Below are 25,039 nucleotides of genomic sequence, written 5' to 3' on the forward strand. Positions count from 1 at the left end.
ATAAACAAAATCTTATTTATTAAATCTTATTACTACATTCTAACAAGGTCTAGTCAATGACAATTTCGCCACCGACCTTCGTAAGGGCCTCTTTTAATTTTTCCGCCTCCTCTTTACTGATATCTGATTTTAAAACGGCAGGCGCACTCTCGACGAACTTCTTGGCTTGCACTAAGTTCATACCTTCGATTTGCGCTTTGACCTCCTTAATTAGGGGCACCTTCTGTTTTTCGTCGAACTTCATCAGCTTAACCGTATAGGAACTTTTCACTTTTTGCGCGACCTCCTCCTCCTCCTCTTCCGCAGGCGCCCCAGCGCCAGGCGCGAAACCGACGGGCATCATCGGAGCATCAGGAAGATTCAAACGTTTCTTTAAGCCACCGCTCAACTCGCTTACTTCGATTAGTGTCAGATTTGAAATGGCTGTTACGAGCTGCTCGATTTTCGGCGACAGTGGCTTGTCGACGTTTGACGGTGGAGGTATCGTTATGTTTTCGATCTTGGGCTGCGGTTCCGCATTTTGACTGAGGATCGAACTGAAAATAGAAAGTTGTGGAGGCAATTGTTGTGAGTTGCGCTAACCTTAGAGAGAGTTTCTTTGACCAATTCTTTCGAAGAGAAGGTCGCACCAAAACCCTTAAACTCTGCATGTTCTTTGGAAAATTGTGGAAAAGTATCACTACAAGAAGGAAAAAAACTTAGGTTATGATCAGAATAATGCTTGGATGTGGCGCTGCTGGCGTTACGCAGATGTAGACTACCAGTGGCGTAGCATTCGACGAGTTGAAATCGGTAATGTGCATTATTCGGCCACCCAGAAAACAACCACCCACAGTTTGACTTTACGATTCGATGAAGGATACATTAAGGTATATGAAACTCCTTTTGAACACTTTCTTGTATTTAGGCACCATTTTGGAAAATGTGTTTTGCACGTTTTCCGTAATTAGGGTCCGGTTAGTTTTGTAAGTGGTTTATATCGATTATAATCAGACGATAATCGATAATTGGGTTTCACTACATATGAGGTCGATGAAGGTCCACTATGTAAATTTATAGTTATCAATCGGATTCATTTCTTGTGGATATAGTTACTAGCTATCTCCACTTTAGAGGACCTGAGAAAGAAAATGACCGATAGACGTGCAAAAGATAGAGAGGCTCAAGTACCAAGTAAGCTTTGCAAAGGGCCTAAATAGCCCAGTCGGGCCTAAAAAGAAACCGAATAGCTTTTAAAAAGCGGTGGAAAACCTCCAAAATCTTTCAAACTTTTTATAAGCACTTCAAGAACTCCTTAAATGCTTTTCTGAGACTCATTAGCTACTTTCTACATTTTTAAACAGCCTTTGGCATACTTGCCACAACTAACTGTGTATATAAAACACTAAACAGGACTAGGAAACGTTCAAAATAGCATAGAAATTTCTGGTATGCGACTATGTGAGCGACGGTTTCTTTACTTCTTCTTTCGGTGCTCAAGTCTCGATAAATTTTCTGGGCTATATGGTGATATTTTTCAAGGAGTTTGGCGGACTTGTGTTTAATTCAAATACATGATTACCGTTATACCACAAAACAAAGAACACTCCTACAAAAGCCAGTAAAGCTTTATTAATGCTCTGAAAAGGGTCTAGAAGACTCGGGCAGTGATTTAAGAAGCTTTTGGAAAGGGACTAAACTGGTTTGGGAGGTAGTCAGGTAGAGTGCTTTAAAATAACCTTATAATCTTTGTAAAGCGACTAATATAAGGCACTGGAGCACTGAAAGCAACAGGGATGCGGGGAGAAGTTATAGAGACGTCGAAGGTGCGGAAAAGAGTATTGCAGTGGTATGGGAATGTGTTCGGATTATACCCTCGGTGGAAGAGGCAATCAAACTATGCGTACATAGCTTCATCGGATTGTTAAAAAAGCGGGTTTCATATTCACGCTTCTGTTGGTTTTGGTTGCATATAAATATAAAGAGAAAGAACCAATAAGATGCGTAACCGTAAAAGAGAGAGCGTGTGCCTCTTAGTTTTCCCTTCTCTTTCACCTGCAGTATCCGCGCTTAGCATAGGCACGCGCAATTAGGGTCTTTATGGATGGTAAGAGTCTGGAAAGACTTTTAAAGCACATGCAAAATTAAGAAACAACTGCTGCAAAAACAGATATTGCAGATTCAGAGACTAACCGAACGAATCTACCCTTCAAAAGTAAGGGTAGAGTAGAATTATAACTCCTTCAATTACGTTTGTAACAGGATGAAAAGAAATTATTAAATCAAGTTAGATTCGTCCCTTTAGCAAACAAAGCTGTTGATTGATCTTATGAATAGACTGTTTCTATTTGAACAGCCCCTGTATACTCTTTCCCTTATTTCATTTTCATTGAGTTTCAGTTTGTACAAGTTCAAGGTTAATTTGAGCGTAGAGAATTGCACACATAATGATTTCAACAACCTTGACTTGTTCTTCTTCACAAGTAGAGATGTTTCAAGTGCCCTACAGTTGACAACCACAAGAACATCTTGAAAGTAGAAGGTACGCCGCTGGCCTCTTTATTTGCATTTTTTTAACCAAAATGAATTCCATCCCTATGTAGGAGAGGTTCACCAGCTTTTTAATGTTTATAATGAAGAAGGGAGTTAATTTCTAAACCCCTTAAAGTGGTGGTCTGGTCATTTCAATGTGGGAGTGCCTAGAATTCATTAAAATTGTGCACAATGGAAAAAGTATTTAAACCTGTGCCAAGCCATTGTAGAGAAGGTAACTTGTTAAATGAAAGAAGAGTGCACATTTACTTCTTTTAGGTACAGCTTCAGTGATTTTATAGACAATAACTAGAAATAATGTCTTAGCAAATTGTAAACGATGGCATGGGTTGCTCTGACACTTTTATTTCTTGGCGTGACAGTCAGCTGTTCGACGTTGTGCTCACGAAAACAGAAGTCCTGCACTTATCAGGTCGGCCTTTTACCCAAAATAATTGAAGTGAATTGATCGTCGTCTTTTAGTTGTGGAAGAATAACAGCGAACCGCCCGAAATGTGCCAAGTTAGGTATTTTAAACGGAATGGGACCGAATGTGCAGCTTTAAGTTTCAATTATAACCTAAATTTAACGCATAATTTGGGCGATGTTCGAATTGATGCGTATACGAGCGAGGAGGCGAAACAGACGGCATTTAATCTTACTTTTACCAAAATTAAATGGAGCCGTACGTGTTTTGCTACATGCTTCTATGCTTATGGCATGTGTAGAGTAATATGGTAGATGCGATGTAATGCTACTCTTTTGTAAATCTGTTTTAAAACTAATTCTACTTTCTTCTTTCTGTATAAAGAATGTCTGATGTAGTTTAGTTCGAAGTTAGCTGTGTGTGACGTATCACTTAATGCCTTTTTACTTCTTGCTCACTTGCACTTACACTCCACCCAAAAGCTGGCTGAGGAGGCAGCCTAATCTCTAGGATTTCATTCGGAGTGGAAGTGATGGGCACTCACAAAGAATGTGATGAGCTGTCCCCTCCACAGAAAGATGTTTGAGCCAAGTGATATGTTGTAGCATTTTTTAAACATCCTGTATAAAATCTTATCATGATGTTCTCAGAACAGCATAGAGGTAATCTCTGATGACTTATGTCACTTGATCCACATTTTCAGTGAGAAATTGGAAAAATCTACTCTCCTTTCCAGGATGGGCAGTACATTAAACAAAATTGAGTCCCCCAATGATATTTTGATCTGCAAAAATGATAAATAAATATATCGCTCACTTCCATCTTGTACCTTGTGTGCCCTTGGTTGAGATAGAGACATGCGGTTTTCCGCGACCATGTGCCACTTTTTTGTGAAACTTAATACCGCAAACACAATCAATCTAGCTAGGTTTGTGTCTGAGATACAGGGTGAAAACGAAAAGTTTGATTTTTTTATGTTATCATATCTTACAATCCCTGTATAATTGAAAAAATATATAAAGTGCCTGTTTTAGATATGTGGAATCCAGTGGCGTAGTCAAAAATTGATTGAACCGCCGTTTCTGAGATTTGACCTAAAGTTGGTATTTTTAGATACAACACCCTGTATATCTTAACGTCTTTTTTTCATTCTTTTTCCTGATTACATGGATGTATAACAACCTATATTTTTTTAAATAGTAGGCCGTGGATTCGTGGATATTTTGTTTTGCTTGAAACCATGGTAACAAAGACAGCCGATACCAATCAATAAAAATGGCTGACGATCCTTTCAAAATGTATACCTATAAGTAATTAGGTAGGTATATAAAAAAATAATACGAAAATTAATTGTATTTCCATACACCCTGTATAATAAACAACAAATCGAACTGAAAAACGTGCAGTATGTTAAAGATTTTCAGGCTCAAGTCTAAATTCTACTGACACTCGTTCTCCACAAACACCAACTTGATCCAAAATTGCAAGTGGTGGTTAAATCGCCTTTACATAAGTATACATCATTAAATAGCACTTGATCATAAAATTATCGTCAATAAGTTATAATTAAATAAAGACACTAGTTCAATAAATAACGAACTTATCAACAACAAATGGTAGCAGGACGGATAGCGGCAATACTACTCCATAGAACAAATGTTCATAAATACCTTTATTGTTTATCCACCAGTAGTTCTATATACGTTCTGGTCACGGCTTTCAATTCAATAAAAGTGACTCACCAGCTGCGCTCTGCAGGGCTCGACTATAGAATCGCTGCTGAGACCGTTTGTTCGATGTGGAATTAAAATTTGCCTTCAGCTGCGTTCTGCACGGACTGGCTATAGAATCCTCGCTGAGTTATGCTGCCCGTGGAGATTTACCACTTTCTTGTGTTCTTTTTTGGGTATGCTGCGCGATGGATATGATTTTTCGTTCTTGGGGGCCTACATTTCACAACGCGTTCTGCGAATACGACTAGCGCAAGTTCGACAGCGCGGACGGTCGCTTAACGAATATTCCTTTTCCACTATTTGCAATTTTACACTTACACTTAGAGGTTCCCGGTTTCTATCTGCGGACCTCATTTACATTTTATCTTACAACAAGCAATTATATAAGTACCTACTCCGCGCTATTATAATTAGCTTTGACATTCGGTTACTATAGACGTATTCTACTCGCCTTGCGCGTATTTTAATTACACTGACCCGCTTCATCTACCTCATCCTGAATGTTCACACGTAACGCGGTATACATATTAATTTACTCTATTTATACCAGAAATAGAATTGTATTCTAACCGCGGTTGCTACCTTATTATTCTAATTCCCTTTTAGCTTCCTTACGGTTAAATAAAAAACTATCTTGGGTTTTGAATAAATGAAATAATTTCCTTTCAATGCTTAAACAAACATTCACACACACACAAGATTGTAGTTGTTTATCTGTAATGGTTATGCATTGTACCACTCTATCAAATTTTCTGAGTCTGTATACTGCATGTTGGTCACTTTTTTATTGCTTACAATTTTTGCAGTCGGTAGCTTATAGCTTTGGCACCTCAACCAAGAAAAATCTTGACCATTAATGTGCGCCCGCAGACTGCGCAATATCATCTTTCTTATTTATGGAGATGTTTTTTTTTTGGACTCTACCCAAAGATTCTTCTAGTCAATACAAGCATATCGCATATTGTAAAAATGAAATGTGCGCCGGCGCAAACTACGCAATGTCAACTTTCCCAATTATGGAGATATTTTTTTGAAATTGTAACAGAAGATTCTTCTAGTGAAGACAAGCATATTGTAAAAATCAGATGTGCGCATGGGCAAACTGCGCAATGTCACCTTTCTTATTTATGGAGATATATTTTTTTTAATTTATCCAATTATTGTTCTAGTAAAGGCAAAAATATCGTATATTTTAAACCGCAGGTGTGCGTACGCGGAGACTGCGCAATGTTAAGCTTATAGCAGACGGCTCTTGGGTTACGTTTCCAAGCGCGGAGTTCCCCTTATATGTACTCGCGGTGCAGTAACTTAGTACGAAAGTTTTTTATATGTCCGTACGCCATAACGGAAATGATATCTCGGCGCTAGTCCGTTTTATTACACAATAATTCGTTGTTGCAGCGCCGTAAAAGGATCTTCATGCAACCCACTTGCCAATATTAAGTGATCCGCTTGATAAAATTCACGTATACTTTCTCCCTTGACGGCTCGAGCGCGAATCTTTGTTCGAATTTATTCAAAAATCACCGAAAACTGTTACTTTGACCGTGATTACGACGTGAATGTATTTAAATAACATTACGTGGTACGTTTCCCGATCGTATCGGAGACCCGCAAAACGAATTATTTTTATTTTCTGTACCGATTCACGCACCGTTCGACTCTGTGATCTCGACTCTAATTCATTTTAAGTCTTCTCCAAAAACTAAACCACACTATCATTGCTAATATACTCCCCTCTTTTTTATATCACGTGTACCTAGTAATTAAGTCCGCCATGTTTTTAATTGTACCTAATTGGAATTCGTGAAAGCGCAAGAAAATAGGTGTCTCGTGAGCTTCGAGTGACCAAAAATGCTCTAATTAAGAAAACTAATTACGATATAAATGCCAAACCCATTAAGAAATAATGCTCTATTCAAATTAAAAACGCAGCCAAGATGAGCTTCATTTCCATCACGGTTGAAAAATTTATTCTTTGAATTTCCACCAAGAATATTATTTATTTGGACCCACTAATTAATTTTGATACTCCAAAATCTCTGGACTACCGAAGCTGCAATAGTGAATAAGCAGATATTAAGTACGTTCGTTATTTAATGGAAGGGACTGTTGCTGGATTCAATAATGCTTAAGGAGGGAGCAGTGTAGCGTACTTGTTTCACCATGACTTGCTGACGTCATTTACTTTTTTTATAACTCGAAAGTTACGCTCGTTTATGTATATTTATGTGAATGTCAGACTTTTGCGTTGTTGTATAAATGCGTGCTCTTAGAATTTAGTTGCCTGTCTTTGTCTTGCTTTAAAGGTATAATGGTAGTTTACTGTTTGAATGATGGTAACACAAATTAATTTCATTTAGGAATGGTCATGAAATTTTCTAAAATGGGATTCGAAAACGACATAAACAACTGCATCTCGTATAAAATATGGAAAAACGTCACTGTGCCGAAAAGTTCAGTTTTAGCCTACGAATGTCCATGGTCTAATTCTATCTATGAGGGCAACGACTTTTCGTTGGAGTACGAATTCGAGGCGCCTATTATTTCGTATCACAGACTAATTTTTAAGATACCCCGTTTTCGGAACTTTGGTAAGAGGCAATTTTCGACGAGTAGAGAGTAATGTTGGTTTTTTAAGGCGAGCAGGCAGACCTGCGTAACTTGGATATTTTTTCGTATTTAGATGTGACGGATTCGGACTATTTACATTTATATATACAGCTCGTTCCGAAACGTTACAACGTTACAAGTTATCTAATAGAAGTGATTAGAGAACGAAGCAATATTTCTACACGCCTAACTGTACAAATAATAAGTGCGAAAGACGCAATTAACGGCCAACTTGTTTTCCCCTATCCCACGTGGAACGAGTTCGGGTACTTTTATTTCAACGTCTCGCCGTTGAGTGAGATATGCGATGAGAACAAATGTTTAAAATCTTCTACTCCCAAGATATTTATGGGGCGAAGAAAAAGTTCATTAGTGATAGGAATTGTCGGGGCCAGTGTTATTATTTTTGCGTTATTTTATGCCATGTTCTTTATGAACAGGCAAAAAAATAATAAAGGTAAGTACAAAAGCTGCTCGGAACACGTCATTTATGTGGCAGCATAGAAGGGCCATACAAATTAGTACCTTTCACGTTGGACGCGTAAAACTTGTTTTTTTTTTGCAGATGATACTCCACCTCGCATACTATTAGTGTATAGTGTCTCTATAAATGCTCATTACAATGTAGTTCGCACCTTAGCTCGATTGCTCAATGACGTATTACACATAGAAGTATTCTTAGATGTATTTGACATTCCACAAACTAATCATCAGAATCCGGTGCTGTGGTATAACCAAGCATTTCGAGACGCCACCCACATCATCTACATTGCATCGCCTGAAATACCACCGTCGAAATCGTCACACTCTGATAATATCTATAGGGTTGATGGCGTAACTATGAAAGCAATAATTACAAAGATTGCCTGTTCCACTAATACTAAGCAGATCATAGTAATTACATTTCCCTATTCTATCAACGCTGTACCTTCAGAGTTGAACACAGTTCGACGATTTGATTTAGTCAAGGACATTGATAGCTTTGTCAATTCTCTCGTGATGCTTCCATACCAATCGTGGACGTTTCTGCACTTATATAGACCAAATAGGTTTAGGGGAGAGCCTCAGTATATGGAACTCTTGGAACACATTCAAGGTGCCCAAAAGGAGTTTGAGGTTTTGAACTTTTCTAACTCGACGAAAAGTTCAACGGCACAACTGGACGTTATTGCGCAAAACGATAGGGCCGAAGACGAGGAAAAGCTATTGACAGGTGAAAGTAATATTGACCACGTTAATCTATCTACAACTACAATATTAAAGGGCCAGTAAATATATATTAATTATCTACTACGGTTAGTTGTACTATGTTATAGTTCTTGAAAGTAGTTGTGGATAAGTCCTTTTTTAAGACTGTAATTAGATTTAGAATGAAGCAAACACGATATTTATCTACTTACCTGTAACTTAATTTTTTTATATTTTCGATACAATACAAAATACTGCTACAACTATCATGAAAGTAAGCTAGCTTTAACTTGACCATCCTGTATTTATTGTCAGTATTTAGTTTAGAAGATAGAAATGTAGATTAAATATACTGGGATCAATGAGTGGAAATAAAAGGTTGAAAAATGGTTGTCTGTTATATAAATAACAGTGCTTTTGTTGGAGGACAAGGGAGTAGGTATTCATTTAAAAAATAGTGAAACGAATCGTTTCAGTTAAACTTATTTGATCAACAACCTCCTATCAATATACTAGGCGATCAAAAATGAGTTGCTGTCGAGTCACCTTTGGAATTTGTGTTTACATGCAAGTGAAGAAAAAAATTTGGGGAACAAATAAAGGATCCTAAAAGCTATTTAAATTGTTTTAAACTTATATACTGACGTTTTTTTAGGAGGTGGTACTTCCCAAAATTGCAACCCCAGTCGAGTTTTACCCGGAATGTCTGAAGAGGTACTTACAAAGGGAAATGATAGATTTCACACAAGACGCATCCGTCGACTGGTCAAAAATCAAACGTGAATATCTTGAAAACGGAGTGTCGGAAGAGGGTGGGCACTTACAAATTATACATGTGTGATAGTAAAGTGTTCAGGTTGCCCCGTAGATGGACCCTATTTATTGTGGGCACAGCATTGTAGTAATCTTGGGGGTTCACCAAGCCGGCACTGGAATCGTGGCTACCTACCTTGTACTTAACAACTGTGGGGTAAAAAAAACTACGAGGAATAGAGTTGTTAAATAACGCTAAGTACGTGATGGAAACGGCAAAAAGCTTGGACTAGTACGAGTTAAGTTTATAAACGATCGTCATAGTACGATAAGCGGAAATTGATGACAGTAGATAGGTACTGAGGGGAGGAATATAAATGTAAGTGCAAGTCGGTGAAAAAAAGCAATCGTTCTTGTTAACATTGCCGAGTGTGTCGCTTGGCTAAATTAGCCACCAGGGTGATTTCCGAAGAACGAAGTTAATACCTAGAGTCGGATATCCATGCCACCGTTAAGGCACTGGTACCGCCGTATCGCCGAAGAAGTTTTGGCAGCACGTTCGCGAACGACACTTGAAGATCTCCACGGCGGAACATAACCTGCGGATTCTGTGACCGGTCCGTGCAGATTACATGCCAATTTCAATCCCAAAACGAATCATAACGAGAAGCCTCGCCCAGAACAAGTTAACCGGTCCCTACGTTCAAAATTCTGTCCAAGCATCTAGCTCTTGGTGCATATGCAATAAAGGCATTTATGAACATGTTTCTTTCGCGTTGTAGTTACCACTTTTCGTCATCGCCTTGCCTTGTAGTGCAATAATTGAAAACTATTAAAGAAAATTTAAATTCAAGCGCCATTCTTTGTCGTTGACCTTATTGTGATTTATGAAATAGCGTCGTAGCCATTTTAGTTCAACGATTTGTTATATGTATATACATACTGTAAATGCGATTTAATACCTACTTACATTTTACATTAAGTTGGTGTTTGGAGGCCAGACCAATAGGTCGTGTCGTGTCCTAGGTAAGTATTACTTGGCATGTAATGTCCTAAGTTGGCAGACTGGGATGCGTGGGTCCTGTACTTGTGACAGTCATACCGTTTCGCATATGGTTGGTTACATATGTGATAGGTCGGTCACCAGTTTTGCTAGATCATCCAAACTAACTGAAATTCGCATGGCACATGATCGTCAAGTATAACAACCCTGTCTAGTGATAAGCCCTACGTTGTGTTGTGAGACGAGTTGCTCGAGGATGTGTGCATCGCTTTAAGGATCGATCGACATAAATAAAACGCAAGAAATGGGGTGAGTGAAATTTAATTAAAAACGTTACTAACAACAAAAACAATTCAATTCAAACTAGAGTTGCCCCCATAACTACACCAGAATAGCTCTAGGGACTTGATCACAAAGAAGGAAAAAAGAGCTATTGAAAACCTTCACCTATACTTCCTCACGTCTTTTCCAGTTTGCGTTTAATAGTTTAACATTATATCTAATAGTTTTCAACCCCTACGATAACATCGGGAAATTTTATCTTATCCTTAATAATCGTCAGCGCCATCTTAGTACAGGTCGGGGCTCTTGGGCACACAATAATTTGGGGCCTCTTTAGAAAGTAAAAAAGTGAAGAAGAATTGCAATCGGACTGGTTTTTATAAATGAAAAGTGATCGCGGTCCGCGAGAAATAATCACATTTGGTACATATACAAAATAAGATGGAAAAATACTACTGCAAACAAATCCAAGGAATATTATTACGTTCCCATATACAACAAACAAGAACCCCCTGGCCCATCGTACCAGCCGATAACAATAATCGTAAATGAGTCTTACTCAGGGTCAGGGGTTAATGGGGCCGGCGAAATACCGGGAAGTTTCCCGGTGGGTCGGTAGGATCCATGAGCGTTTTGCGGTCGGCAGCATCACTCAAAAATGAAAACACAAAGCAGAGATACAGCCACGCTACGCCGCCACAAGAAATTTAATTAAATTAATATTTTAAGGTGACGGCGTAAATAAAAAATTATCAAAGTGCTCGTCTGAGATCGAAAAGGGACTTCAGCGCATCTTTGTGTGGCAGATCAGTATATTCTATTACACAGTTTCGACTCCACCATCAGTAAGGTCTTGTCGAGGGCAACCACATTCCCTTTGTCGGTATCCGCTTCCGACGTCCGGTTCACCAGCAATTCGCGTTTTATAGTTTCGACTGTACCATCAGTAAGATCTTGTCGGGGCGCGAGGGCTACATTCTTTTTGTTGGTATCCACTTACGACGTCTCGCTCACCAACAATTCGCATTTTGGTGAATTTCGGTAAAAACTCGCTACAAAATAATACTGAATTTGTTGGGCACTTCTCATAGCTCGAGCTTCTATTGGCGACATGAGAAAGAGAGACCGCAATTCGAACTTTTGGGCGCCCCAAAATCGACACCTCGAAGACGCGCGTCTTGCAAAAGGTGGTTAATTTCGCCCCTAGGAAAAAAAACAAAATTTCATCACGCAGGAGTTGTGAGCGTTTATAAGAGATCTTTTCAACGACACCACAATCGGAGAAAAACTAGAAGAAACTGAAAAATCACCAAGATAGTATAACGCGCTCGAAGATGGCGCCAAGATGTCGCCGACCCGACATCATGTAGCCCCGTCCCTAAAGCTGTTAATTACACGGCTATAGTAAGTACAATGTACACTCCTCGCCTTCCTACAATCGTTTTCCTTTTCTTCAGCCAGCCAGTCGGTCAAAGTAAGGTTTAAGATTATCTGTTACAAAAAAATTGCAAAAATTCGCTAAAAATGAAAACTAAGTATATACAAATGAGGAATAGAAGATATGATTGCTATCTTGAGACGCTTAAATCAAGTCATTGATTCTATTAAAGGTAGATCTCTTGGATCTATTGGAAAAACCAGGGGAAAAACTTGGGAAAAAACATTACCTACCATTTAAGATTTGATGATCTTGTCACACCTGGACGATTACGAGAAGAAATTTTAAATGTTGCAAACAACTGGGATTTCTTAAAAATTCACCGCAGTGCTTCCGAGCGATGAAAAAGAGGATGTAGATCATTTCTCTAAAGAAAACATTCTAGAATACTCGGAAGCGTTCGAGAATGTGGAACGTTTCTATATAAGCAAATCGAATTGTGTTTCAGTCAGTTCCAATTTCAACGCCAAAGTAATGAATAGTTCACGTTGTTATAAATTGTGCATATGCGAGTGATAAATAATATAATTACTGTTATAAAGTAGTCCATTTCAAGACCGTTATAAATTTATTGTTAATTAATTGTGAATAAGTAAATCACGTAATTACGTTTCACTATCCTGCACTTGCTAATGCCTATGAGTGCTTGTTTACTTATTCTTTTCCAATTCTGAAATGTATAAAAAAATTCTGAAAAAAGCTTTGAGTATTCCAAATTTGATTATTAATTATATACTATTATATTTTGTTTCAGCGTTACGTGATTTTTTTTTAATTATTGAAAATTGTTTCATGAAAATCTGTTTTATTTCGTCGGGAAGGTGTTTTAACCAACCCTCCCCTCTCCTCCCTCACCCTGAGTGAGCCGATAGGTATGTAGGTTTCTCATCCACCCCTGCTTAGGGTAGATATAAAATGTCTGTCACAATGACTTAGGTTTCCAGGTAAGGTAATTTTTTTATACCTTTGTAGGTATGAAGGTACTCATTTGTTGCATAGGTAAAATGGTAGAAGTCACAACACTGGACTAGTTTGTCCCTCGCACATATCATCATGATTCTCGATTCAGATTCCGCATTAAAACGTGGGATTACGCTTCTAAAGACTAAAGGAAGCATAAAAGGACGTCACTGATACGCCAAGGTCACCTAAAGTAGAACTATTGATAATTCTCTGCAAATTAGGGAAATGCAAAAAATGGCATTCTACATGGAACAACTCACACAGCCAAGTGTGTAAAATGGCACCAGTAGCTCGTAATTATCTGCTCCCTATGGTGTCCAAACTGGAAGGTCAGTAAACAGATATAACATGGCAGTTAAAAATATCTTTAGTTTAATTTCCTTTGCCATAATCAGTGTGGGGAAGAAAAAATGAATCATACAAGACATAAAAATACTAAACAAACAATAACACATTTATTTACACAATGTATTTAAATAAATAATTCAGCGATAACATATTTAAGTACCAAAACTCATTTTCTTAGACTTTTAAACGTATGCACAAAAAATTAAAGTTTTTTGGCTGTTCCCACAAACCACAGCAAACTTTTAGAATAATTAAGTAAACTAGTCAGTCTATTTCATCTTTCTTCTTCCGAAGTTTTCCTTCTTTCTGTATCGTTTTGGATACCGTATCCACGCACTCGGCCAAAGACTGTGAACCGCCGGATTCGCTGTCAACAGTGTTTCCGGCCAACTTGCCGAGTGTCATAATGTACGAGCAGGCAATTCGAAGCACGGACAGTTTTGACAACTTCTGGTTGTGCGAGTAGGCCGGTACCGCTTTTCTTAACGTCTCGAATGCCGCGCTTATGGTGTGAACGCGCGTCCGTTCTCTCGCGTTCGCTTCAATGCGCCTCTCTCTGGTCATGTTCTTGTAATTCCTCTGCTCCTTGCGTCCGTAGGCGGTATGGTCCTCGTCGCGATGGGACTGTAAATTGGGAAAGGCCTCCGCCGAATTGGCCAGGTATTGTTCGGTTTCCGTGGCGTTTAGAGAGGAAATTCGCGGGTGCAGAGGCACTCGCAGTGTTAGGGGATCGCAAGGTGCGGGAATTTCGCATTCTGTTTTAATACTTGAATACTCAGGCTTGGTTTTTCTACTTCGGGCACTTGAGTTCGTCGCCTTTTTGACAAGCGATAAAGGCACCAAAGCCGGTTGAGCGTTTTTTGGTGAAGCTGACGAGCATGGACGGATTAGGAGTTTATCATCAGAATCGGGCGGTCGCGGCACCACAAAGTTCGAGTCGGGGGTTGCTAGCTTAATATCAGTCGTAATACTAGAAGGAACTCTAAGATCTTTGGATAAGTTTTGTTTTGGAGCAGACGATGTCGTGGAGTTTTCCGCATTCCACGGCCTGAACGGTTCATTTCCGGACGCAAATTCGTTTTTGGCTTGAAGACACATTCGCTTCTTCAGCGGTGCCGTGTAAGCGTCCTGCACCTTCCTCGGTTCCGCGCACTTTCGCTTATTTCTCAGGCAAATCGGCGATACCTTTACTTCGACACTGTCCTCGCTGCTATCCGTCGGAGAGTGCACCTCCACCTCGAGGTATTCGTCCTCCTCACCGCCAGAGTACAACTCAAAGTCGCGCCCTTTCGCGGTCATCACGAAATCTGGAAATAAACAAATAGCTTTATCAGTGTTGAAAATAACATAAACTGTGTTTTCGTTACGTTTATTGGGTCAAAACTTGAAGGAAATTACGTATCTTGTGTTGCAAGCCGAAAACATTTCTGACACTATGACCTGAGGAGATGAAACTTCTTACATTTCGCGCGATCTATGAACTTCTTTCATTTAGAGCGATTTTATTTCTTCCCCTTATCATCTTACACAAACATTCATTGGCCAACAACAATTTAATCTTTCGATGCCCATAATTTAAACTGCGTAAATCGCGCGGCGATTATTTTTTCTGCAGAGGAAAATCGCTGTCGAAACAAATGGCGTCAATTGGTTTCTTGGGAAATTGCAAAATACTGCAAAAAACGAGGTGGATCTCTACGACCTTCTGAAAGTCAAGAATTTTACTCTTGGAAAGATGGAGTAGAAACGAAAGCTTACTCCTTATTCAAAACACTTGAACCAAGCGGAAAAGACTTCGTGTACAATTCAAAGCAATTGACCCGAACCACCCTTCAAAAGTTGCCGTTGATTATAGGAATTTTCCGTACATTTTAAGATGAATCTGCTACAAACGATAGATTTATATTTTCAACTAGCGATACGGTTGCAAGCTTTTTTTTTGCTTTTTTTCATCCCTTATTTTTGTTACAGTTTGAATGAAGTAGTAAGAATTTTTCTTCTTATTTGAAGGTCGTACATTCGTCACATGACTGATCACTTGCTCTGGATGTGCAACCATTGAATTTATAAGTTATAAATTCAATGGTGCAACCAAGGGGAAAATCTCGGTGAAATTTTTGAGCAACGGATGTCCTCGAATTTCCACGAGGACAAAATCACCAGAAATAAACTTGCATAGCAATAGATTACCTCGGAAACTCATGGACATTTTCGCACACCCCTTAGAATCTGAGACTCGAGAGATATCTTTTGATTGGAAAGCTGATCCATTAGAAGACCTGGTGGAGAGAAAACAATTGTGTCTTGGTCGGGTATCCGGAATATTTTTAACGCGGATAACTTGAGTTTATACATGAGATTGGATGTAAGCCCTGGTTTTTTCATTTTCACGATGATCTCATTTTTTTTTAATTTTTAATCTTGTCAAACAATGAAAATTCCATAAATATGCAAAACATATTTAAGAAAAATAGTGAAGACACAATTTAAACAAAAACGAATCCACCCTCAAACCCACCTCAAACCCTAACAACGATCATAAAACATAATGAAAATCGTCAAAATTGTTACATCCTACAGGTAACTACTAATCTATAAATATGCAAAAATATGCAAACCATAGTGATAGACACTATTGCATTTTATTTAAATCGGGTGTCTCAGGTCTTCCTAAGACTAAGTTAATATTATGTTAGCGAGGTACAGTCAGAAACATAAATATTGCAAGTAAGTAATATTAATTAGATTTTGCCCATCTAAAAAACGTGATTGGTACGCACGCCACTGAAAAGGGTGGTAGTAAATGCCTTATCTTGTCGAATATCTGAACGGTCAACGAGGGCGTAGTGGTTGCGTGGTTAAAAGTTTGATTGTTGTAAGGAGAGCACGCATTAATTTTAAAAATTTTAGTTCGCGATTCGCAACTTGTAACTACCCCGCGAAAAGGTTTCACGATGCAAATACAAGCCATTGAATTTATAATAAATATTCGATTCACACTTACTTCCCTCCCTCGTTCCCTCTTAAACCCACCATTTCAATTGAGCACAAAGTAGATAATAAAATAAATTCATTTATTTCAAAACTTTCATGCCCGAACCTGAATTCGAATCTGGGATCACCTTCGTGATTAGGGAAAAATTGGTCGAATTAAACTAACGTCAACGTTTAACCCCCCCTCCCCTTCACCGGCCTGAAAAAACGGATTTAATCGTCTAAAAAATTGAACACCGTCTGTGTGGCTCAGTGGTAGAACGTTGGGCTACATAGCCGGGAGGTCGGGTTTTCGAACCTGGATTGAGGTGAATTTTTCATCTGTGGCAGAGAAGGGAATTTCCTTAGATCAGTTTCGAGCATTCTGCCGGCTACTCCGAATAAGGCTTTCCTGCAGTTTTCCTAATTCGAGCTTAAGCTTCTTTAATGATTGTCTTTTAAAAGCAGTATACGGGGTCAGATTAAGTCATCGGATCTAACCTCATGCTCAAAAAACATAAAAGTGATTCAAAACAATTCTAAACGATTACAAAGATTAAAAAAATTAAATAAGGGTCAACTGATTGAGAAAAATATACAACAATTTTAAGCGGAATATTTTGGGTTTTGTTAACTTTTTTTTAAATTTAAATATTTTTGAATCAACGTTGAATTTTTTCTGTGTTATATTTTTTTGAGCAGAGAATTTAATATGCTATATTTTTAGATTAAAATATACAGGGTGTTCCATTTAACAAAGGTCCAATAGATTTTTTACCTGACAATTTTCTGATTTTCCTCCGTATCTCTTAAACGAGTGAATGATTTCAAATTTTTAATTTGCCATTTTATTCTGACGCGCATAACACCTCCTTTACTTTTTTTGACAGCACTAATAATTACGGAGATACTCTATAAAAGTGGTGTCGTCGAAAATGGGACACCCCCCGGGGACACCCTGTACACCGTTATTTGTAACCCTGTATTAGCACCTTTCCATTTTAATTATTGTTGAATAATATGCCGTTTTCAAAATTAGTGTCATCAGGTAAAAAAAGTTAATGGATCTAACCTCAGTTTTTTAGTGTAACACCCTGTACTTAAATTTTATTCTAAAAAATAGCATGTTAAATTCTCTTCACAAAAATATAACACTACATAAATTCATAATGGTTCGAAAGATTCAAGATTTTTCAACAAAAAAATTATATCTTTTAACTTTCTCTATTTCTTTAAATTTGTTTAATTCTTTTTTAATCATTTGAGTCTTTTTTGAATTCGCTTCTTTGAGTACGTTTGAGTATCATCCCTAGCGTGCTACATTTTTGAAAATAGGACTCGAAATAGGATTTCATCTGCTATCTTTTTAGATTAAAATATACAAGGAGTTCCATTTAAAAAAATGAGGTAACCGGTAACTTTTTTAGCTGGCCTCGTATACTTATTTTTAACGACAGATTATTTCGCAATCATTATACAGAAAATTTTGTAATATTTTTCCGTATCTCTTTTAACTAAGAAATTTTTTAAAATTAAGAATTTTTTGATTTGCCCTCGTATCTCTTAAGCAAGCGAATATTTTCAAATTTGTATCTACTACCTACTCAAATGAATGCAGTTTGCTTTGTATAGTGTTTCAATAGTTTGCCTCTCCGGATGTGATTTGGGAAGGTCCACTCCCTATTAGATTTAGACCAGTGGAAGTTCTCTAATGACTTTTTTAAGAAATTCACACGTAATAATTCGTCGTCTAAAATTTTATAAATTTTTCCCCCGCCGCTACCATTCACTGTGAAAAATTATTATCGAAAATATCAAATAATAATACTCTCTTTGAGAATCAACGTATGCCCCTCCCCCCCAACCTAGATCGGGGCGGTTGAATACCTTACACCGAGCTTTACACTGTGAATACTTCATTTTTTCGGTGGGAAGTTTATCTTCTACAACATTTTTCGATCCATTTCTGTTTGGCCTGCAGTGTAAACTAAATGTACGCGATCGTGATTCTCGTAAGCAAACAGACTCCGGACCACCGGAAGTGAACTTGCAGTCTTTTACGTATTGACCATAACCTAGATTCAGATCGATGCTTATAATAAAGGAGTTCATACCTCTCTTACTTCGCCTCGTGGGACAGACTTAAAAAACACTCTATTGCTCTATTGGTTTCTATTACTAAACTATCACTCGTAGCACAAGGAGGGATCGGCCGACACAATATTTTTGGCCGATACCAATAAAATATCAGCGTATCGGCAGGGGGGAAACCACTGTGGGTGTGGAATTCTGGTGTACAACCTCTTGGAATTTCCTATATCACTCTTTTGTAATTCATGAAATTAGTTTGGAATTCATGAAATTTTAGAATTCATGGAATTATTTTGCAATTCATGGAATTATCTTTCAATTCATGGAATTATTTTGCAATTCATGGAATTCTTATAGAATTTATAAAATTATTTTGGGATTCATTTGGAATTCTAAGTATTTTTAGCGCATTTTCCAACTCAAGTTGGAACATATGCACCTAATGGGAGCTGAATGATTTCCGAGGTAAGAAAGCGAAAATTTGGCACTACTTTTGCAATATCTCTATTCCTTCTGATAGTGCTCATCCGTTTTAAAATTATGTTTTCTATAATTAGTTGGAGAAAAAGGCGCTAAGCGTCGAGTTTTCAACGAGACGGTTATAACGGGCGATCAAGAATGAGTGACTGTCGAGTCGCCTTTGAAAGTTCAAGTTAAGTAGGATTTCCCATGTAAACAAAAATTCCAAAAGTGACTAGACGGTCACTCATTTTTGATCGCTATGTACTTTCTCCCAATCCTACGATCGCTCGATGGCTTCATGTCCATCGATTTAAATTAGAACGGATGGACCAATTACGATGAAATTTTGCAGGTAGGTTCTTTATCAAATGTGTAGATTGGCGTTCGTAAATTGGCAATGTAGGCCAAAAAATAAAGAAGGCCCTTTTGACATCTCCGTTAGTTATCAACCGAATTGCATGAAATTTTGTATGTAAGCACCTTCGATAAAAGTAAAACTAATGCCGAATCAAAAAATTTGTTGTGCGCATGCGCAATCCGTTTTTCTTTAATTTGTTAAAATATTTTAATTAATGTATGTAGACAACTCAAAAACTCGACGCTAAGCAAGATACCGCTAACGTGACGTTCGGTTCTGAAGATATCTGTATGAAAGAGGTCTGTAATGAGAGAGACCGGCTTCCAAACTTATCTTGTTGCCTGAACTCCAGCCTAAACTTATTTTTTGAAACTGTGTCAACAAGATACGGTCATTAAGTCTTTTTTTCATCAGCACAATTTGGAAAAAACGACATACATTTCATTTTCCTCCAAATTGGCTCGAACGATTTCTGCGAGAAACCATTGGCGCCATTAGGAATATACGGGAATTACCGTTTATGATCGTTTTTGTCTAAGCTGTGTCTCTCAGTAGTCAGTTTTGCATATTTTTCCATATTTATTGTTGAAGAGTACGTAAACTTCACATTAAATATGCAAATCTATATTGTTGGAATGCTATTTGCTAACTTCCCGCGAGTGTCACAAGATCATGTAGTCGGAAGAGTTTGTCATAGCCATTTCGAAATTTGCCCAAATCTGGATTCAAAAATTGAAGATAAAACTAGCGTCTCCCTAGATGCGGAAGAGCATTGGGTTATGGACCATTTCGGAAGCACTGGGGGATGATCAGAATCGTAAAGTAAAGATCATTTCGACTTCTTCGCCAATTAAGTAATTACAAATTAAACTCGATTGGGCATTGAAACGTTTTTAATGGTGCGAACACTTCAAGGAATACAATGCAAGTGTTGCATAAAGTAAAAGACATTGAAAGTGCACATACCTAGACTTCCATTTCAAAACAATTAAAACTAAAAACCTTGAGGACATGAGAAAAATGCGTAAACAATTAACAAAAGGAGGAGAAATTTTGACTTTTTTTTATATCAAACTTTCGGTTTTGCAAAATTACCTTGTAGATGTTTCGGTTTACCAGTTCCATTCGTCATTACTATTCCACGTGCTTTATAATGAACTTTTGAGAATGCGATTGGTTCACTAATTATTGTTAAACAAATTAATGAAATTAAAATAACTAAACTTGGCACATATCACCGATTTGCTACTAACAACTGTTTTAAATTCATTACAACACCGCACATGTGTAAGCAATTTGTTTTTTTATTGCACGTCCTATTTGCTTTATTATTGTTTATCCATATTTAACTGGCACTTGAAGGAAGCACTTTTTGGCACGTGACGACGATTAAATATGCGGAGTCGCCGGCGATATGCTCATATTAATTAATTAACGGAGCTAATTAAAACTTCGTCGGTCAATTCTTTAAGTATCGGCTGCTGGAGCAGGCAGGGGATGATTCGGTTAAGTTTAACAATCGAAAGATCACATTGCACTGACTTGTTGTCAGCCAGCAGAAGTTAGTTGACAGCCTATGCAGAAGCAGGAGGGGTGTGGGCGCCCCACACTGGCGCCGGCCGTCTCGCCGCACGCTGTTTTGGTGTGAGAACTCACAGGCGTGCTGTGCTTGGAATGCGGACTCGACAGGTGCCTTTATTACTAACCACCCTTATTCGGCGGCCCACTTTAGCCTTTTTTTACCCAACCCCAACTTACGCGCCTTTTCTTTCGGTAACTAGCGCAATTTGTCGACATTAATTGCGGATCATATTTACATAAATCCACACTTCCGGTAATTTTCCAGCGGCGGCCCACGGAACATTTTTTACGCACCTGCTAATCTACGCGCTACTGGGTATAAAGCATACTCATAGTCACATGCTTTGCATCAACACCCACGTCAAAATCGACGACCTAATTCGAAATTGCTTATCAAACTTTAACGCAAAACAGGTCAAATGTCTGAATATTAAAAAATTAGGATCAAACTTTAGCAAAAGACGCAGATTTTGGCGAATGTTTTTTTGTTCTCGATATTTAGGTAAATTTACAAAGCGCTCTCCGCTTTATCAAAAATGACCTTAGCCTGGCTTAACTGGCACCCACCGCTTAAAATAATTTACTTACCCCAGATAACCCTTATCTTGAACTTGAACTTGAAAATGTACGCCCGTTCATTCATTATTTTTTTTTCTTGCGGCGATAGCCATATCGAAAACAACGCACTCAGCAGTTATCACGACGAACGTTCTTCGCTGACCTAAACAAACATTATGATAACCGTTTTCCTATCGTTACTTTTCGAATGTGGAATTTTCTGGTGTTTCGGGTTTTGGATGGGGAAATACAAGTCGCATATTTTGTTCTTGTACGAAGATGGATTTGCGCATAGGCCATTGGCGGCAAAAAGACAATGGTGGAGAGATTGTAAGATTTCTAGGATTACAAAAACAAAGTTTCGGACATGACTTATTCAAAAATGTCAAAGAAAACCCTTAGAAAATTCGCACAGTACATTTGATCAAGGTTTCAAAGATGAATTTCTGCTCGCAATTTTGATCATTTTACGGACATTCCAAGAGGTTAAAGCAGAGTGTCTTCTGAGAAGATAATTGATATTTTTTTAAATGGTATAATAAAATTGTTAACATAACAAAACAATGTAATAAAATAAGGAAGTGTCTACGTACCTAGCTTGGCAGAAAAATCTTCAGGTATGCCCTAAAATGTGTGAAAAGATCACAGGGAAGATACTGCAGAAGTTTGGATGCTACCTGGGAAGCGTATGATGACTTAAAAAAAAAGATAAAGGAAATATTGATCATCATACCGCTGTGGAACCCCACCTTCTAATTGATACTATTTGTTTCTACTAACTGCGAATGTGTAACGGTTTATTTTCTTCATTACAAGCTTTATTAGTGTGTATTCACTTGAGAAATCCTCGTAACTTTTCAATAGATCTACTGTTGGAATTTTAACCACGCAATTATACTGCGCAGTGCGTATCGATTTTCACTTTCTTCACCTATCGAGAACCGTATCAGGTTACACTTCATTAAAAATCAACAACTGAGGCGATAGTTGAGAACGCATGGAATTTTAATTGCCATCATCCATATTTTATTAATATCTGGCAATTGGATTCATTGATTTGCGGATGCTGGAAATATTGTTAGGACGGATTTACCTAAAAACTCCAATAGGGAGGATATAATTGGGTTTTTTGTTGGCTTATCGTAAGTACCGCCATTTGCATTTTCCGTAATTGAGGTAGGTATACTTTTTCTTTAGGTTCCACTGTCAGCTGTTAAACGACAATTTTTCATCGACAATTGTTGCTTCATCTATTTATTTATTTATTGAATACTCAAAACAACAGACACATTGTATCCAATGACAGTTTTGAGGACTAAAATAACTCTTAAATTCCGTGATATGAATTATGAATAAAAATAATTGATGAGTATAAGGTAACGAAAAAACAAAAAAACTAACTAAATAATCATGAACTGTTTCTTAAAATGCGATAATGTTACATCGAATCTACATCTAGCCCTCTTATTTAAGAGGTACGTACATTTTATGATATCAGCGAAGAAGGTTACCTTTGATTTCTTTTAAGGTTTCAATTTTTAGTTTTAATGTTAGTTCAAATTGAAGTTTAATTCAACTATAAGAACCACCTTAAGTTTCGGCGACCCTTTACCTACAATTCTGTTGACCACCTGTTGATTTTATGGAATTGTGTCGCCGGGTCATGATCGAAATTCCATCTTCAACAAAGAGACAACTTCCCTAACTCTTTAGCGTATTAATTAATCCTTATTTTGCCCCTTCTGGGTTACATGCTGTCACATTCAAGTGGTTTGTTAACGTTAGTACCTATTTAATATTTTCGCCATCTCGGTTAAGTTATGATCGAGTTTGAAACGTGAATATTGTTGGCCGATTAAGTACCGTACCTGCTATAGAAGCAGATTACGAGTAGGGCCAGGCCTTTCAGGCATTAGTCAATTTATTATATACCGAGCCCTGCGGCTTGGGAGGTTTTCTTTTGATTATTTGCAGGTTTTGTATGTGAGAACTGACCTCACTTCTTGGATATAAATGTTTAAGTAGATTGATCTTCACTATAATAGTTATAGCTCTGATGGTTATGTAAGCGAATGAATTATTGGGGAAAATTGTATTTTGATTGTAAGTCGGAAATTGTTAACTTTCTAATGGGAAAATCAAAATATTGTTTTGTTTCATAAAATGTTTTCTTGCGATTAAACTCGTCGTTTGTGCTTTAATTGCGACAAACTTGGGCAGTTGTCGCACAGTCGGTGAGCTTTAGTCATACAAAAAACTATTAGCCGAATAATTATTAATGCCTAATTTAAACGAATCAATAAATATACAATTTATATGGCGTTAGTCGGCGGCAATCAGTTGTCGGCGGGAAACGGCTGAACGAACGGACTCGAGCGCCACCAGGTGAAAATCTCGGGCCTGGTCGAGGTCGGCGATAGCAACGTCCTGCGGGTCGGTCGCTGTAGCCTCTGGGGTACTCTCAATCGGAAAAACGGTAGCTCCTGGAATACGGCCGTCGAATCCAGCAAATGGCGGCGGTCACTTCGGTAACTAAAACAAAATTAAAGCCTAACCGGCAAATTTCCTAGCGGACGGAAAACAATTAAGCACGATCAAATTAGCGGCTTCTACGGAAAATAATTTCGGCAAAACGTACGGAAGATCCCCCCTTTCTTCGAAAAGAAAAGCTTACCTTGCGAAAAATTAACGGAGCAGAAAAATAATAGACTTACTTACGGCAAGAAAAGATCTTACGGAAAATGGCGGTACCTACACAACTTACTAGTGACGGTAAAAAAATGCGAAATTACAAACTGCAAAAGATGCTTCCAAAATTGAGCGTTTACCTTATAAAGAAAACCCAATTCGGAGGAAGTGGACAGGGAAATTCCAGCTAGTCGCTATATTCGCTCCGAAAGCGATGCAAATGAATTCGGTTTTTAATTAATTACCGGAATACCGTAATTATCGGAAAAATATAAGAGGGACGTCGGATTTCTCGTTTTTTAAGCGCGGTCATTTTAAGATAACTCGATGCCGTCTGCCGGTTTTTTCTACAACTCATTAAAACACATTCATTAACCATGCTTACCCAGTTAGGCGCGATCAAACCTTAATACTCATCAATCTCATTGATACCTATTGTTAATTGAAATTTTCCGGCGCAACAACTGTTGTCGTTATCTACACCTCGGGGTGTCTGCAGGACTGATACCGTGTAAACACTCGATGTGGAACTCGCTGCTATCCTGGCTCTCCTCCAAAACGCTTAACAATCAATTAACGGCGCTGAAATATCAAAATATTAATCGACTTCCCTCTTCCTTGACAAGAGAGCACTATTTAATTATTCCTACAGGAAGGGTTGGAAGAATCTGATCAATTCATTACAACACTTACGTACTTAATGGCGGTAAAATAGACAATTACGCAAAATGAAACACATACAACTCACTCTCGAGCAAAATAATTAAAATCCGGAACTTTTCAGTAAAGCAGCGCTAAGTCTTAACGGTTCATGGTACCAGAATTCTGCAAATATGCGGTGTGGTCACAACTCACAACGTCGGGTATGAAACACACGGCGGAAAACGAGTGCTTCGTTACATAATTTCGTGCGTGAAGTCAGCTGGGCATTTTGAATTGTCTATAATTTTTGTGTAGTTGGTTCTGCTGATTATACAGCACAAACTAGGACAAACGATTAAACCTAAATCCGTCGTTTGTGCTTTTCATGTCCTGCTCACAATTAATTGATTGACAAATGAAATGCGAA

At 38.0% G+C, this 25,039-nt stretch overlaps 3 protein-coding genes across 6 annotated transcripts; 1 reads left to right on the top strand and 2 right to left on the bottom strand.

Moving 5' to 3' along the window:
• Position 1: 1 nt before the first annotated feature.
• LOC116179627 (39S ribosomal protein L12, mitochondrial) lies at positions 2 to 719 on the bottom strand. Its single transcript, XM_031499431.1, has 2 exons — positions 583 to 719; positions 2 to 536 (listed from the first exon to the last, which is right to left on the bottom strand). Exons 1-2 carry the CDS (start codon positions 648 to 650, stop codon positions 50 to 52), a joined length of 555 nt encoding a protein of 184 aa, XP_031355291.1. The 5' UTR covers positions 651 to 719; the 3' UTR covers positions 2 to 49.
• Positions 720 to 2,384: 1,665 nt separating this feature from the next.
• LOC116178691 lies at positions 2,385 to 8,861 on the top strand. 3 transcript variants are annotated; one of them, XM_031498266.1, is made up of 7 exons: positions 2,385 to 2,521; positions 2,583 to 2,746; positions 2,791 to 2,944; positions 2,995 to 3,196; positions 7,035 to 7,265; positions 7,313 to 7,741; positions 7,850 to 8,861. In XM_031498266.1, the coding sequence occupies exons 3-7, from the start codon at positions 2,852 to 2,854 to the stop codon at positions 8,554 to 8,556; spliced, it is 1,662 nt and encodes a 553-aa protein (XP_031354126.1). In that variant the 5' UTR covers positions 2,385 to 2,521; positions 2,583 to 2,746; positions 2,791 to 2,851; the 3' UTR covers positions 8,557 to 8,861. The 3 variants fall into 3 exon arrangements, with proteins under 3 accessions (XP_031354126.1, XP_031354125.1, XP_031354127.1); XM_031498265.1 differs by lacking the exon at positions 2,385 to 2,521 and having other exon boundaries at positions 2,533 to 2,746; XM_031498267.1 differs by lacking the exon at positions 2,385 to 2,521 and having other exon boundaries at positions 2,533 to 2,746; positions 2,797 to 2,944.
• A 4,504-nt stretch (positions 8,862 to 13,365) lies between these two features.
• On the bottom strand, positions 13,366 to 21,490 carry LOC116178696 (T-cell acute lymphocytic leukemia protein 1). 2 transcript variants are annotated; one of them, XM_031498273.1, is made up of 2 exons: positions 21,313 to 21,490; positions 13,366 to 14,566 (listed from the first exon to the last, which is right to left on the bottom strand). In XM_031498273.1, the coding sequence occupies exons 1-2, from the start codon at positions 21,365 to 21,367 to the stop codon at positions 13,524 to 13,526; spliced, it is 1,098 nt and encodes a 365-aa protein (XP_031354133.1). In that variant the 5' UTR covers positions 21,368 to 21,490; the 3' UTR covers positions 13,366 to 13,523. The 2 variants fall into 2 exon arrangements, with proteins under 2 accessions (XP_031354133.1, XP_031354134.1); XM_031498274.1 differs by lacking the exon at positions 21,313 to 21,490 and adding an exon at positions 20,239 to 20,726.
• Positions 21,491 to 25,039: the final 3,549 nt, after the last annotated feature.

The sequence above is a fragment of the Photinus pyralis genome, unplaced genomic scaffold, assembly GCF_008802855.1.
Source record: "Photinus pyralis isolate 1611_PpyrPB1 unplaced genomic scaffold, Ppyr1.3 Ppyr1.4_LG8, whole genome shotgun sequence".
In the NCBI taxonomy this organism is placed as follows: domain Eukaryota; kingdom Metazoa; phylum Arthropoda; class Insecta; order Coleoptera; family Lampyridae; genus Photinus; species Photinus pyralis.